Raw genomic sequence first — 14,431 nt, forward strand, 5'->3', positions numbered from 1 at the left:
TCCGCCATTACTGGACACTACTTAGCCAAATGAAATTATCTCTGCCCTTCCTCGCTCAGAATCAGGCCCGGGGTCCGTGGCATTCATTTGGTCTATTTTTAGTGGTCAGTCTCCCTTGGCTTTATTGGCTGAATGTTACGCTTCGCCGGCTCAGGATGTAAACAAACATTGCATCTGAAATGTCACTGGATGCCGTAACATTATTTCGAGGTTCTTTTTTTTGCAGGTTTTTATTCAGCATTAGTTGTTGTTGCTCATGTAGACATAAGGCAATTAGAGTAGAGGAAGCAAAATGTGACTCCAGGTCTGCAGGGGGCGCGAGCGGTTGGAGTTTTACATTTTACATTTTCACATTTTAGAGATTTAGCTCACACTTTTTTCCAGAGTGACTTATAATGAGTGCAGCAGTAGAATAACCTTAAATTCGTAGATCACCCACATCTCAAGCAACCAGTAATGAGGAGTGCAGCGCTCAGAACTAAAGCATCCTGATTATTAATGCCATAAATACTCCAGATTCCCTAGAATGATCATGTTTGGTAGATAAGTGCTAGATAAAAAGGAACCAGGGAGAAAAGACAGGCGCTTTATGAGTGCAAGTAGAGCAAGAGGATATGAGGGATGAGAGATTCAGGAGTGTTTGATCTGCTCGTTTTTTTTGTCCCCCATGTGATAAAAAATACACTGACTTTCCTGATGGAGATGCTATAATTAAAGGGCAAAGTTGCTCAATTTGAAAGGCCCTGACTGCCGCACCAAACGTCCGATTGACATGAAACTTTCTATGCACATCCAGCTATCCTTTCAAAATACATGAATTGCCCTTAAAAGTCAAAATTTCCAAGTCAAATTAATGATGAAATGATGAAACTTTGAGGGACGATGCATTTTGCCACTGTGTGCATTTAAAAAATACACAAATTAACTTGATGGGGACTTAAACTTAAAGGTTAAAAGTCAACATTTAAAACTTTTGAAAGACCGTAAATGCTTCATCACCGCTCCGATTTTGAAGTAACTTGATGATGGATTATGCGTCTTGTTACTGATTGGCTGAAAGTGTGCCTGCATCATTAGTGGGGGACGACATGAGACACTCGGTAACCCTTACTTAACCCTGTCATTTGGGGACGAACACATTCGCAAAGGCCTGAGGGAGAATTTCACATAATCACATATTCACTCCTGGACTCTACCTGATGCTGCCACAGTCTTCTGCGGTTTGCCACAGTTTTGGTGCCTTGCTCAAGGGCACTTCACTGCATTTCCAAGATTTTCCCAGCCGCTCTGTTGATTCGAACCATCCACCTTCCAGTCACAAACCCCGCTACTTTTAAGCTTTCGGCTATACTGCCACTTTGGAAATGATTTGTTCTGTGTTTTTTTGTTTGTTTTTCCAGTGGAATCCCGGGGAAGAAATGCGGCACCATCATCGTGAGAGCAGAGGAGCTGAGCAACTGCAGGGTGAGGAGACATTTGGTTCCTCTGTTCCTCTGTTCCTCTGGGTCAGACAGTATTCAGCCTGTTTGGAGTACCGCGTGGGCGGGGTCAGCTGCATCAGGACAACTCAGATAGGGTCAGGAAGATTGTCAATCACAGAAAAGTATGTTAAATTGACTTTCATATGCTTTCCTCGGATTAGTGGCAAACCCTCCCCATCTGATACTATTATTTGGAAATATTGGATAAAGGAGATTTTGCCATAAATACCCTTAAGATGCTGTAAATCCTGGACTAACACAAACACACAGATGCATACACACAAATACAAAAACATTCAGAAGCAGATACAGCACAGAACCCTTTCCCAATACTTTGCTTCACTGCATTTCAACAGTGACATCAATTTTACAATACACTGAAGATATTACTTGTTAGATTACTGTGATAACAGAATTTTGACTTTTTATTCCAAGTTTATTATCTAACCATTTGATACTACAATACCATGACAAACAAGAAAAACCATCAACCAATATCACAGAACAACCGCTGTCTTTTATTTTCAAGTGTTTTTTTTACCACACGGACAGCTTTGTAGTAGCTTTTGCTCAGGGGTTTTGGGTCGGGGCCAGTTGGGTGTCCGTCTGTTGGCTCTGTGAGTGAAACAGTTCCACGTTTTGCTCCTGGCACCAGTTCAGAAGGACTGGGATTCAGATCAAGACACGGTGGACTGTTTTACGCTGCTGTCATCTTTTCAGCTGTTGTTGTTTTGTGCTGACCCCAAACACTTTAACACTGTTAAAGCAAGGTGCATTGTTATTGGCAACATACCACGCTTGCTCTCTCGGGGTTGCTGAAAGGCATTCTGGGAAATGTAAGAAATCACTAACTGAAGCAGAAGTAGACAAGGCAGGTTGAGGGGAAAGTGGGTTCACCAGCAACACTTCATCAGAAAATAACTCCTGGAATTTGTTGAACATCATATACTGAACAAAAATATAAACGCAACACTTTTGTTTTTGCTCCCATTTTTCATGAGTTGAAATAAAAGATCTAAGACTTTTTCTATGCACACAAAAGGCTTATTTCTCTCAAATGTTGTTCACAAATTTGTTTAAATCCGTGTTAGTGAGCACTTCTCCTTTGCCAAGATAATCCATCCACCTGACAGGTGTGGCATATCAAGATGCTGATTAAACAGCATGATTATTGCACAGGTGTGCCTTGGGCTGGTCACAGTAAAAACCAAAAACAAATTCGTTAACAAAATTCGAGAGAAATAAGCCTTAGAAATAAGTCTTAGATCTTTTATTTCAACTCATGAAAAATGGGAGCAAAAACAAAAGTGTTGCGTTTATATTTTTGCTCAGTATAAATTGGAGATATCATATTGATGATATGGAACAGTGTAATGTGTGATGAAATGGAGTTTCAGCTTGCAGAACACATTTGGTGAAAGTATCAAAGATTATAAAACTCAATCTGAATTGTCTTTCGCAGTCTTTCGCACTGGTATTGAAGCACTATGGACATTTCAGTTATTGTATTATTGAAACGATTACAAGAATCCCATGCTGCATTTAGGTGATAATGCAAAAATCAGAAAGATCATTTTGACTTTGATAATAACTTTATTCACCAAGAACAATGAATCTACCAAAATTTGTCCTGGCGGCATGCTGTTTGCTGGACATACAATACACTATACACTCTTCCCTTCCACCAACAGTGCTGTTTGTTTTGATTGCATTGGGAACTTGTGTGGTCTTAGCAGAATGTGTATTTATTTATATGTTGGTTCCTCTTTAGGAGTCGGTGATGCTGCAGTTCTGCGGCAACAAGCTGGATAAGAAGGACTTCTTTGGGAAATCTGACCCTTTTCTCGTCTTTTACCGCAGTAACGAAGACGGCTCGTAAGTTGACAAGCAATTTCCCCGTGCTATTTGTAGATATCGGTTTATTGAATTAAAAAAAAGTAGCTATCTCTATTTTTGTGCTTTCCACACACACACACACTGAAGAATATCAGCCTGTAATGCATAGAGACACAGAGCGAGATTGTTCACGCTCCAAAAAGCTCCCATACGGACGATGTAAGAGCTAAACTGTCTCCTTGATGTTACATAATAGCCATCCATAATACTCTGTACTGTATATGCGACTTATACTGTCCAGCCATTAACAAAGAGAAGCCGGCAGACGAAGGGATGAGAGGATGAGCGGAGATGAAAGGGCCGAGTCGAGAAGGGGGAAATAAGAGGAGCGGGGGGGAAAGAAAAGGCGGATGAGTTGGGAGTTAAGTGAAAACTGCGTTGGGGTCGGAGTCTCTTTGCCCCGCAGATGCTTTTATTCAAGTCGACTTCAGCGTCTTGCACTTAACACATTCTCTTTTTGTGCAGCTGGGTATTTATTGAAGCAGTCTAAATGTTCGGCCGCAGGGTAAAACAGCAGCATGCCGCGGCTACAGAGAGCCACACTAGCTGCTACATGCAGAGAACGGGCAACAGTTGCTTTTCAGCCGAGGAGCGAGCTTCATTAAATACTCCTACATCACACAGTCATCCCCTTGTTAACACAGCGAGGTCGTACACAGAGGGCTGCTTTAAACTTTAAGTAACATTTGTCATCTATTAACAGCTTTGTGTGTGTTTGTGTGCGCCACAGGTACACCATCTGCCACAAGACAGAAGTGGTGAAGAACACTCTGGATCCGGTGTGGCAGGCCTTTAAAATTCCTGTCAGAGCGCTGTGTAACGGAGACTATGACAGGTAGGAGACGCACTGATGGATCCCACAGAGACACATATCTCACTGACATTGTTTACAGTTATATTTTAGGAATTAAGCACCTGTCCAGAGTGACTTCCGTTGAGTGCAACAGCATAAGCTTCAATTCCTAGATCATAGTAATGAGTGCAAGAGTCAAAGCCACAGCACCCAGACAACAACTCCCACAATAATACTAACAATAATAAACTTTATTTATATGGTACTTATCTAAAAGCAGAAATTACAAAGTACTTTACAACAGTGATTCTCAACCTTTTTTCATATCAAGGACCCTAATTCAATCCACATTAGAGCCCCATTTGATGAGATTTTGTCTCTTGGACCCAAATCTGAGAACCTTTTATATTGTTAGATATGATTTTGTCCAGAATTCCATGACTATCTGTATTGTAGGTAGAGAGATAACAGTGAAATGACAAAAACAATCATTCTTCTACATTCTCTAACTGTGTTAACTTCTGGTAAATGAAGTAATGGTGAAATTTAACAATTCATCAATTTGCTGGGGACCCCCTGGAACCCCCTCAAGGACCCCTGGTGGTCCCCGGACCCCACGTTGAGAACCACTGCTTTACAGCAAGGTGTCAAAACAAGAAGAGTAAAATATAGAAGTAAAAGGCTTTTGGTAAAGTGCAAACCTGCACCAACGCTGAACAATTCTCCAACTTGCAAAGCTGCAGCCTCTGTAACTGTTTATGTTTGTTTATCATTTGTCTTCCGGGTTTGAGCAGCTGTCTTGGAAGTCCCGGATGTCAGACTTTCCCATCAGCAGTTGTGGCTAAAAAAAAGTAATCCCACATCCAGGTCATCACCAAAATCTAATCAGCTGATCCTTGGGCCAAGGGCGATCTGTTCACCAAATTTCAGCCAAATCTGTTTGTTACTTTCTGAGATATCTTGCTAAGAAACAGACAGAAAGAGGTGAAAACAAAACCTTCTTCCAACTTCGCTGGTGAAGCTAATGAGGAGATAGAAATAAGAAGCGCAAGCAAGAAAAAAAACGCATTAAAAGATGAATAAATTGATGCATCAAATGAAATCAGATAAAAGAAAACATAAGAAACTAAGAGTTCTCCAACACATCATTGCTATCACTTAAGTTAAATTGATTTCTTGACCCTGCAAGCATACTTTTAGATTTTGGAATCAACTCTTTATCTCTGTTAGTCTCATAATTCTGGCTAAACAACAATATTCGTCTAATGGCGCAAATCCCAGATCTAAATTACCACCAAAAGTCTAATCAGTTGGATCAAAGTGAGTCAATCGCTGAAATCTGGTTCGCTTTTCCAAAAGGCTTTATGCAGTCGGAAGTTGGATAAAGCCCTCTCCTTTCTTTTAGTGGAGTGTTACAATCCATCATGAACAGGAATATTATCTTTTAATATCAGATGAAGGGAGGAAAATAAATATCTCTGCAATGAAATGAAGGACATTACTCTCCTCTGCTTATGGGTTGCTCTACAAAGTCCAAATCATCTTTATTATGAGTCCAATCCACTCACTGCAGTCCTTCGGGTGCGATAGTGCTGTACTGTACATTTATGCCGAAGATATTTCCAGGGACACGGGAATATTTGCTCCATTTATCATCTGGACACCTTTAGCTCTGACACTTGTACTCCTTAATATCGGTTGCTTGTTATGTTGGTTATCCAGGAATTTAAGCTTCTTCTAGCATCACACTGACTTTACAGTAATATAACTAACGCTGTGTAAGAGTGTCATCTAAATGCTTAAAACGGAATGAAACATTGTCCAAAGTCAGATTATTAGGGACTAGGGTTCGACCGATATGGATTGCTGACTGGGTAAAAAAAAAAAAAAAAACGCCCCTGTAAATGTGGCCCAAACTGTCCCACCACAACCAACCCACAGATGCTCCACCCAGCCGCCCCGCTGTTCACAATATGCAGAACAAAGTATTATTAGAGATATAGCCTATTTTATCTTTAAAATGAAGTTGCGATTTTATATTTTAATTCAAAATATAATAACAAAACATCACTTTTACCATCAGTTGTTGACAAGGTTTCCATGCTGCTCTCTGCTCACAAACGTCACATCTCTGCAACTTGGGAAAATCGTAGAAAATCCCGACTCTCCTCGCCATATTTACCCCCTTGTTCATGTGCACTTAACTCATGATTCTGATATTTCCGACTGCACCTTGAAGGCAGCATAATGTTCAATTGTTAGGTTGCAAATTTCTGCCCAACACAATCAGTCTGTCATTGTCAGTGCAGCGTATGAAAGGTAGAATGTACCAAAGTATGTTTGGCGGGGGGGGAGACAGATGGACTCATGAGATGTGATGAACTTATGAACTTATGAACTCCCCCATAACACACAACACACACACACACACACACACACAGGTTGACTGGCCCACCGGGAAAACTCCCACTACTCCAGATGGCCCGTCTGCCCCTGGCTGATACCGATACATTTGAAGCTGCTGATATCTGATATTTTCGGCTGATAATTAGGAAACACTGAAGGATTCAGTGTTTTCCCCCAGAATTATATTCTTATCTCGGTGGAAAAGCCTCTGAAATAGCATTTAGTTCATCATGGGACACTAAAACTCTCCATTAAAACCCATAATAATGAAATTCTTAAATTCCTGAAGCTGCTGAGTAAAATCATATCCTCACCTCCATCATACTGTCCGACACTGACTGGCTGATATCTGACTTTCATTAAAAGGCCAATAACAGCCCGATATGTCGGTCTTACCCTGTTAGGGACGTCCATTCCAGTAACGGCACAATGAGTTTCTTCATCTTTCATATTTCGATATATTAGTTTATATATAGAGAGAGCTGATATTCGCCTTTTATTAAAAACTAGATACTCTAATCTTCCTCCGTCTTCCTCTGATATGATGAATTTGTTTGGGAAGCCCTTTAACCTGAATTGATTGTAATAATACATTTTGATCAGAGCCCACACAAGTATGCATGCATGTTGTTCTTATTCGCCTGGATTTCAGAGGATTCAGAGGACATTTTGATGGAAACACTGCATACTTGTAATTCTTTGGAATATTTTGGCATTAAAATGGTAAAATTTAAAGATATTGAATAGACAGCTTCATTCCAAGAATAATCAAATTCTTCATCTTTCATATTCTTTATGTCCTAGTGCAGTGAGACCGGTATATATGTTTTCCGATATTGGACTGGATACTGGCCAGTCAGTGTTGTCTTCCTCCGATACGATGGATTTGTTTGATCACATATTTGTTGGGAATTTATTGCCCTTAACCTGAATTCGCCTGGATTTCAGTGGAGAGTTTTAGAGTCTCATGGTCTAAAAGCTTTTGCACCCTGACAAGAATAACATTTTGATGAAACCACTGCATAATTGTAATTCTTTGGAATTTTTGGCATGAAAATGGTCGAATTTAAAGGTCCCATATTCTACTCTTTCCAGTGTTTTATTTTATGTCTTGAGGTCCATTCAAAGCTGTGTGTGTGGTGTCATGTACCAAAAACACTCTCAATCCATTTTGACCAGCATCTCTCTGAGCCTTACCAAGAACAGGCTGTTTTTGTTGCTGTGTCTTTGAGACTCATTAATATTAATGTTCTGTTCTGATTGGCTAACGGTTTCAAGCATGAAACGTGAGACACTGCAGTCCGGCAGCTACAGGTAGGGAAAACTTTCCGGTAAATATAGACAATGACAACCGCTCAACCGCCTTGAAAAAAACACTTTGTTAGTCTATTATTTCTTACAAAAATGATAATGAGCGAACCTTTGTGACGCCACAAAGTTACAGAAGTCCAAACGGCTCGTTTAGAGGCTCGCTTTTCTAATATGGATTGTGTGGATTTTCATTGGCGACCGTGCGTTTTGATACTTTCACCATGTTTAGATAGCACATCCAACTCCTTTATAATCAAAGAAGCAAGGTGAATCCTGTTTTGCACGATATGGGACCTTTCAAGATATTATAAATGGCCACAAAATATCGGCTATAGACAGCTTCGTTCCAAGGATATCCATATCGGCCTTCAAAAAGCCATATTGGTTTTCACTGTAATCCCCAGTATGAGACTTCCCCCACTTACGGCCGCGGTCGGCGTCTTCCACGGACGAGTTGCCAGCCTTTTAAGCAGAAAGACTCTAAATCAGTGGCGCTAATTGGTTTTTTAATGGGATTTCCACCACCTCTCCTCCCCCTCCCTCCACCCCCCTCCGCCCCCCTCTGCCCCTTCTCTCTCTCCCCCACAGGAGCATTAAGGTGGAGGTGTACGACTGGGATCGAGACGGAGGGTGAGGGAACATGCTCTTCCTCTTGTGCTTTCAGTCTAAAGTGATAATCTGTGTTCTGCACTGTGTGTCAAGATGCTCCATGTCAGGCTTACACTGCTGTTGTTTTAGTGACATACAGCTGCTGTGATGGGAAACCACACAGAAACTGCAATTTTTGGTGTTTACAGGCTTATCTACTGTATATATGCTGTGTGAGTTTCATGATCCTTGCATTTCTTTCTTCATTCCTGAAAAACATACTTATTTTTTAACTTATTATCTTATTTTTTTTTACATGCTTTTTCTCATCTAACATCACTGATATGCTCCTAAAAATAAATTAGTTGGAGCAAGTAGGGAAGGGTATTTGGGATTATTTTCACAGATCAAGCTCCAGAATATTTTTCCCTGTGCGCTCTAGTTTTTCACCGCAGGAGCACAATATTATACTCTGTGGGGGGAAAAAAACATTCTCTATTGCTTTTAATAATACAACATTAAATATTAATGTTTCCTGAACGATCTTTGATAACTGGAGAGAGAGTTGAAGTCAGTCAGGGAGTAAAGGTGGTGTGTATTTTGTGGAGGAAGTGAATAAAACTGTTGCAAAGAATTCATTTAAATAATTTAGCGAAGAGTTTCAGCCAAGAAATCTGATTGGTCTAAGATGCGTTTCAACCAGGGTAAGAAATTAACTGCTTTTTTCAGATGCCATTTTTTGCCCCATTGATTTTATTTTTAGGGACATTTTGGTCTTGTTTGGCAATTTTATTGAACTATGAAATTATGCACTTGCATATTGGCAAATAAACCCTCAATTTGTTCCTGTAGGATTTGTTTTAACTTCTTTCCCACTGCTGGAAACTGGCAGAAGACTCTCTGTCCCCATCCAGTCCATCTTCCACCCCTCAATTGTTAATTTTTGTACGATAATGATCATTTATTTATTATTGATGCAGTGGTTTCTGTGGGGTCTGTATTTTCTCCCGCTGCTGGCTGCCTGGTGCCAATATTTTCTCCTGCCTCAGACTGCATACTCCGTTATTTTCTGATCAGAAAACGCTCCATTTTTCTCGCTGGGAGCGCTTTGGAAAGAATCACCCGGTCATGGGCTTCCCACAAATGACCTACGGTGGCCCGCGGGGGACAGTAGACGCATCGAGGCGTGAATATTTGACAGCTCAACGGAAAAAAAAAATGTGAACAGGGTGAAATGCAGAAAAGGGAACTCCTTATTGGGGGCATATTTTGCCCCCCTAAGTTTTTAATATCACAGGCATTTTATGAACTTGCAAAGGCATATTTGCCCCAAGCTGTTAATTTCTCGCCCTGATTCCAACTGTGCTGATTATTTCCATAAAATGATGAAATTGGTTGCTATGCACACTCCTGTGGTAACCAGGCAGGTAGATAGCGATCCTCCTTGATTTCTCCTGTATGCACACTACTTTGAAGAAAACTTTTCAGACAGTACACACTGCTAAGAATTGTCTAAAAGCTGTAATACCTGATTACTGTGATAATGGGTTCTTATAGCTTCACCTCATACCTAGCTGCTTCACTGTGTTATCAGAGCCATTATCAGAGAAAAGAACCTCCATGTGGGGTTTTTCAGATGGAAAGGAATGTGACTTTGTGTTTTCATTTTTCCAGTCACGACTTTATCGGCGAGTTCAGCACCAGCTACAGAGAAATGTCCAGAGGCCAATCACAGTTCCACGTCTATGAGGTGACATTCTTCACACACACACACACACTCACACACACACACACACACACACACACACACACAAACATCAACCCCCATCATGTGTCTATCCTGCATCGTCCTACATAAAAAAACAAAAACAAATGTCGGGTAAGTTAACCTCCGCTTTTATGTGAAACAGCTGTGACTGTCAGGGTTTTACAGGAAGAAGTATTTCATTGCTTTCTTATTAAAACAAAAGAAAGCATTTTTGTTCAGTCATTACCCTCCTCACCCCTCCTCCCCTCCAACATGACTTCAATATAAAACATAATAGCCTATCATTTGTCAAACAATAAGTAATAAAATCCATTATCAGTGTTTTCCACAAGCACATTGAGTAGCCAGCCCAAGAGAAAACGTAGCCAGCTAGGGGTGGTGAGGGGGTGTCAGGGGTCAGAGGTCATATTTTTGATGAACAAGCTTTATTTTGGTGTCTATTAATGCACTACTTCATACCATTCACCTTAATAATTGAGTGCACGGCTTCTTTTCCAGCCCAGTGGTGGAGTTGTGGTGTTGGAAAGGCACAAGGCAAATTCAATGTGCTTTGCATAAAACACAAAAAATACATAATTTATCTAGTAAAATGACATTAAAACAGAAAGAAAGAAAGATAAAAGAGGTAAGTAAGGATAACATTGGGCAGTGGAGGATAAAAAGTCACTCAATAGGTATAGATGCGACCCTCAATGTCAGTACTGGAGTTACAAAAAACTGACCTGGAACACAGTATGGGACAGCTAAACACAGAGCTGCAGACAACACACCATAAGTGTGATTTAATTTCGGGGATTATTGGTTAATTATTCGTCCTCGTCAATTGTCTGCACTGAGCGATGAGTTAAATCAAACTGGCAGGTAGGAGCGACATCCATGTGGCATTGCACTCATGTTCACCTAATATCTGAGTGTTGGACAACTTTATGTATCTAAAAAGTGTCAAATTACTGTCCAGCACACAACATTAAAAACACGTCAAAAGTTGGGAGCATTTTGTAGGATTCTAAGTTTTTGGTTTTCCCACCAGGAGACTGTCGGATTGGAGATGGATCAAGTGCAAATCTCCTGTCTCTCTCTCACTGGTAGAGCGCTAAAACCAACTGTGGAGATACATAAGTCTGTCTGATGTGTAACTGCAAGGCTCCTGACATCAATATGGTGATCAGGTTGAGGAAAATTTAAAAAATTACCCTTAAAGCGGAGAGGAGCCGCCTGGAAGGCATCAGTATTCAGCAATCTAGCTATCGGTCGCTTGTGGAAAACACTGCGTTACCAGCTGGTATTCATTCTTTGTCTATTTCCAATTTCAGTGTCTGGCAGGCTGTTCTGTTAGTAGATCACTTGATGTATTTGACCATCACAAATACACACAATATCATTTTCTCTTGCGGGTCTACACTTATCTCATATAGTCTGCCGCCTCTCTGAAGTCCAAATGACAGAAATCCTTCTTAGTGACAGAGAACTTTAATCCTCGAGGACAACATCAAATTTTTGGGAGTTTGGCCCATTGGTCACCTTACCCAGTATCTGAAGAGAGGACTGACACCAAAATCATCTCTGTGTCTCTGCTGCGCATGCTAACGCCTTAGATTGTTGTCATTCTGGATGGCAGGGAGGCAACTGCAGTGATCAGGCTCTTTTCCAGACAGTTTGTTTCTTTGCTTCATTTTGATCTGGGTCATTGCAGAAAAGGATGTTTCGCACAAATAAGTGGATCCAAAGGGTAATATCTGCTCCAAAGCTTTCTCTTCCAGCTCAGGGTGTTCCTTTATTTAGTTTTAATTCAATTTATTAAGGTGGCATTATTTTACAATTGTTCATAACCTATATATATATATATACAGTACAGGCCAAAAGTTTGGACACACCTTCTCATTCAATGCGTTTTCTTTATTTTCATGACTATTTACATTGTAGATTCTCACTGAAGGCATCAAAACTATGAATGAACACATGTGGAGTTATGTACTTAACAAAAAAAGGTGAAATAACTGAAAACATGTTTTATATTCTAGTTTCTTCAAAATAGCCACCCTTTGCTCTGATTACTGCTTTGCACACTCTTGGCATTCTCTCGATGAGCTTCAAGAGGTAGTCACCTGAAATGGTTTCCACTTCACAGGTGTGCCTTATCAGGATTAATTAGTGGAATTTCTTGCTTTATCAATGGGGTTGGGACCATCAGTTGTGTTGTGCAGAAGTGAGGTTAATACACAGCCGACAGCCCTATTGGACAACTGTTAAAATTCATATTATGGCAAGAACCAATCAGCTAACTAAAGAAAAACGAGTGGCCATCATTACTTTAAGAAATGAAGGTCAGTCAGTCCGGAAAATTGCAAAAACTTTAAATGTGTCCCCAAGTGGAGTCGCAAAAACCATCAAGCGCTACAACGAAACTGGCACACATGAGGACCGAGCCAGGAAAGTTCTAGCAGCAGACCCATCTCTAGAACAACTGTTAAGAGGAGACTGCGTGAATCAGGCCTTCATGGTCAAATAGCTGCTAGGAAACCACTGCTAAGGAGAGGCAACAAGCAGAAGAGATTTGTTTGGGCCAAGAAACACAAGGAATGGACATTAGACCAGTGGAAATCTGTGCTTTGGTCTGATGAGTCCAAATTTGAGATCTTTGGTTCCATCCGCCGTGTCTTTGTGAGACGCAGAAAAGGTGAACGGATGGATTCCACATGCCTGGTTCCCACTGTGAAGCATGGAGGAGGAGGTGTGATGGTGTGGGGGTGTTTTGCTGGTGACACTGTTGGGGATTTATTCAAAATTGAAGGCACACTGAACCAGCATGGCTACCACTGCATCCTGCAGCGACATGCCATCCCATCCGGTTTGCGTTTAGTTGGACGATCATTTATTTTTCAACAGGACAATGACCCCAAACACACCTCCAGGCTGTGTAAGGGCTATTTGACCAAGAAGGAGAGTGATGGAGTGCTGCGGCAGATGACCTGGCCTCCACAGTCACCGGACCTGAACCCAATCGAGATGGTTTGGGGTGAGCTGGACCGCAGAGTGAAGGCAAAGGGGCCAACAAGTGCTAAACACCTCTGGGAACTCCTTCAAGACTGTTGGAAAACCATTTCAGGTGACTACCTCTTGAAGCTCATCGAGAGAATGCCAAGAGTGTGCAAAGCAGTAATCAGAGCAAAGGGTGGCTATTTTGAAGAAACTAGAATATAAAACATGTTTTCAGTTATTTCACCTTTTTTTGTTAAGTACATAACTCCACATGTGTTCATTCATAGTTTTGATGCCTTCAGTGAGAATCTACAATGTAAATAGTCATGAAAATAAAGAAAACGCATTGAATGAGAAGGTGTGTCCAAACTTTTGGCCTGTACTGTATATATATATATATAAAAAACTACACATTTTTAGAAATTTCTACTAGTACCCCAATTTGAGAAACACTGTGTTAAGTAACCGTAGGCGTCTAGTATTATCCTATTATTAGTATTATATAAGTGAGAAAATGAGAACTTGGGTAGATAATTTTAATGATGCGTCTAAACCTGTCAGGCTTGTTCACTGGATTGGTAAAATAGACAAAAAGTCAACACACAGCTAAAGTTTTTGTGCTGTTGATTCGTAATGCACTTCACTAATGATGGAGATTAAGATTTTGGGTAACACTTTATAATAACCATCATTAATAAATGGTAAATTGATAGTTAATTAAACTTTAGTTACTAGTTATTTTACTGTTAACAAACAATGAAATGATCATTAATAATGTTTACTAATTATTAGTAATGCTATAATTTATGTTATTTATATTATATATTGTATCATAGCTTTTTACCCTTTTTACCGTCTCTTATCAGCTATGATACAATATATAATTTATAAACAAATTATTTTATATTACACAAACGAATGATAAAATAACATAAATTATAGCATTACTAATAATTAGTAAACATTATTAATGATCATTTCATTGTTTGTTAACAGTAAAATAACTATTAACTAAAGTTTAATTAACTATCAATTTACCATTTATTAATGATGGTTATTATAAAGTGTTACCAGATTTTGTTTTTAGATGTTATGAATCTACAATTTGTAGAATAAAAACAAACACCAACTTTGGATTGCATTATTTAGTCTATCTTCATACTTTGGATAATGCTAGTCACCTACGGTTACTTATCATACTGTATGCTA

The 14,431-nt window shown here is 40.0% G+C and overlaps 1 protein-coding gene across 1 annotated transcript in view; it reads left to right on the forward strand.

Moving 5' to 3' along the window:
* LOC139665451 (copine-8-like) overlaps window positions 1-13,259 on the forward strand; it is a gene marked incomplete at its 3' end in the record, with an annotated part of 51,216 nt that extends 37,957 nt beyond the window's left edge. The window contains exons 7-12 of the mRNA XM_071544464.1: window positions 1,401-1,464; window positions 3,253-3,356; window positions 4,108-4,212; window positions 8,476-8,517; window positions 10,150-10,225; window positions 13,130-13,259. Of these exons, the coding sequence (XP_071400565.1) occupies window positions 1,401-1,464; window positions 3,253-3,356; window positions 4,108-4,212; window positions 8,476-8,517; window positions 10,150-10,225; window positions 13,130-13,259 (521 nt within the window). The remainder of the gene's footprint in view (window positions 1-1,400; window positions 1,465-3,252; window positions 3,357-4,107; window positions 4,213-8,475; window positions 8,518-10,149; window positions 10,226-13,129) is intronic.
* Window positions 13,260-14,431: the final 1,172 nt, after the last annotated feature.

This window comes from Centroberyx affinis, unplaced genomic scaffold (assembly GCF_046629955.1).
Source record: "Centroberyx affinis isolate AG114_WGS23_722 - 3 ecotype Tasmania unplaced genomic scaffold, CSIRO-AGI_Caff_v1 ptg000248l_1, whole genome shotgun sequence".
Lineage (NCBI taxonomy): Eukaryota > Metazoa > Chordata > Actinopteri > Beryciformes > Berycidae > Centroberyx > Centroberyx affinis.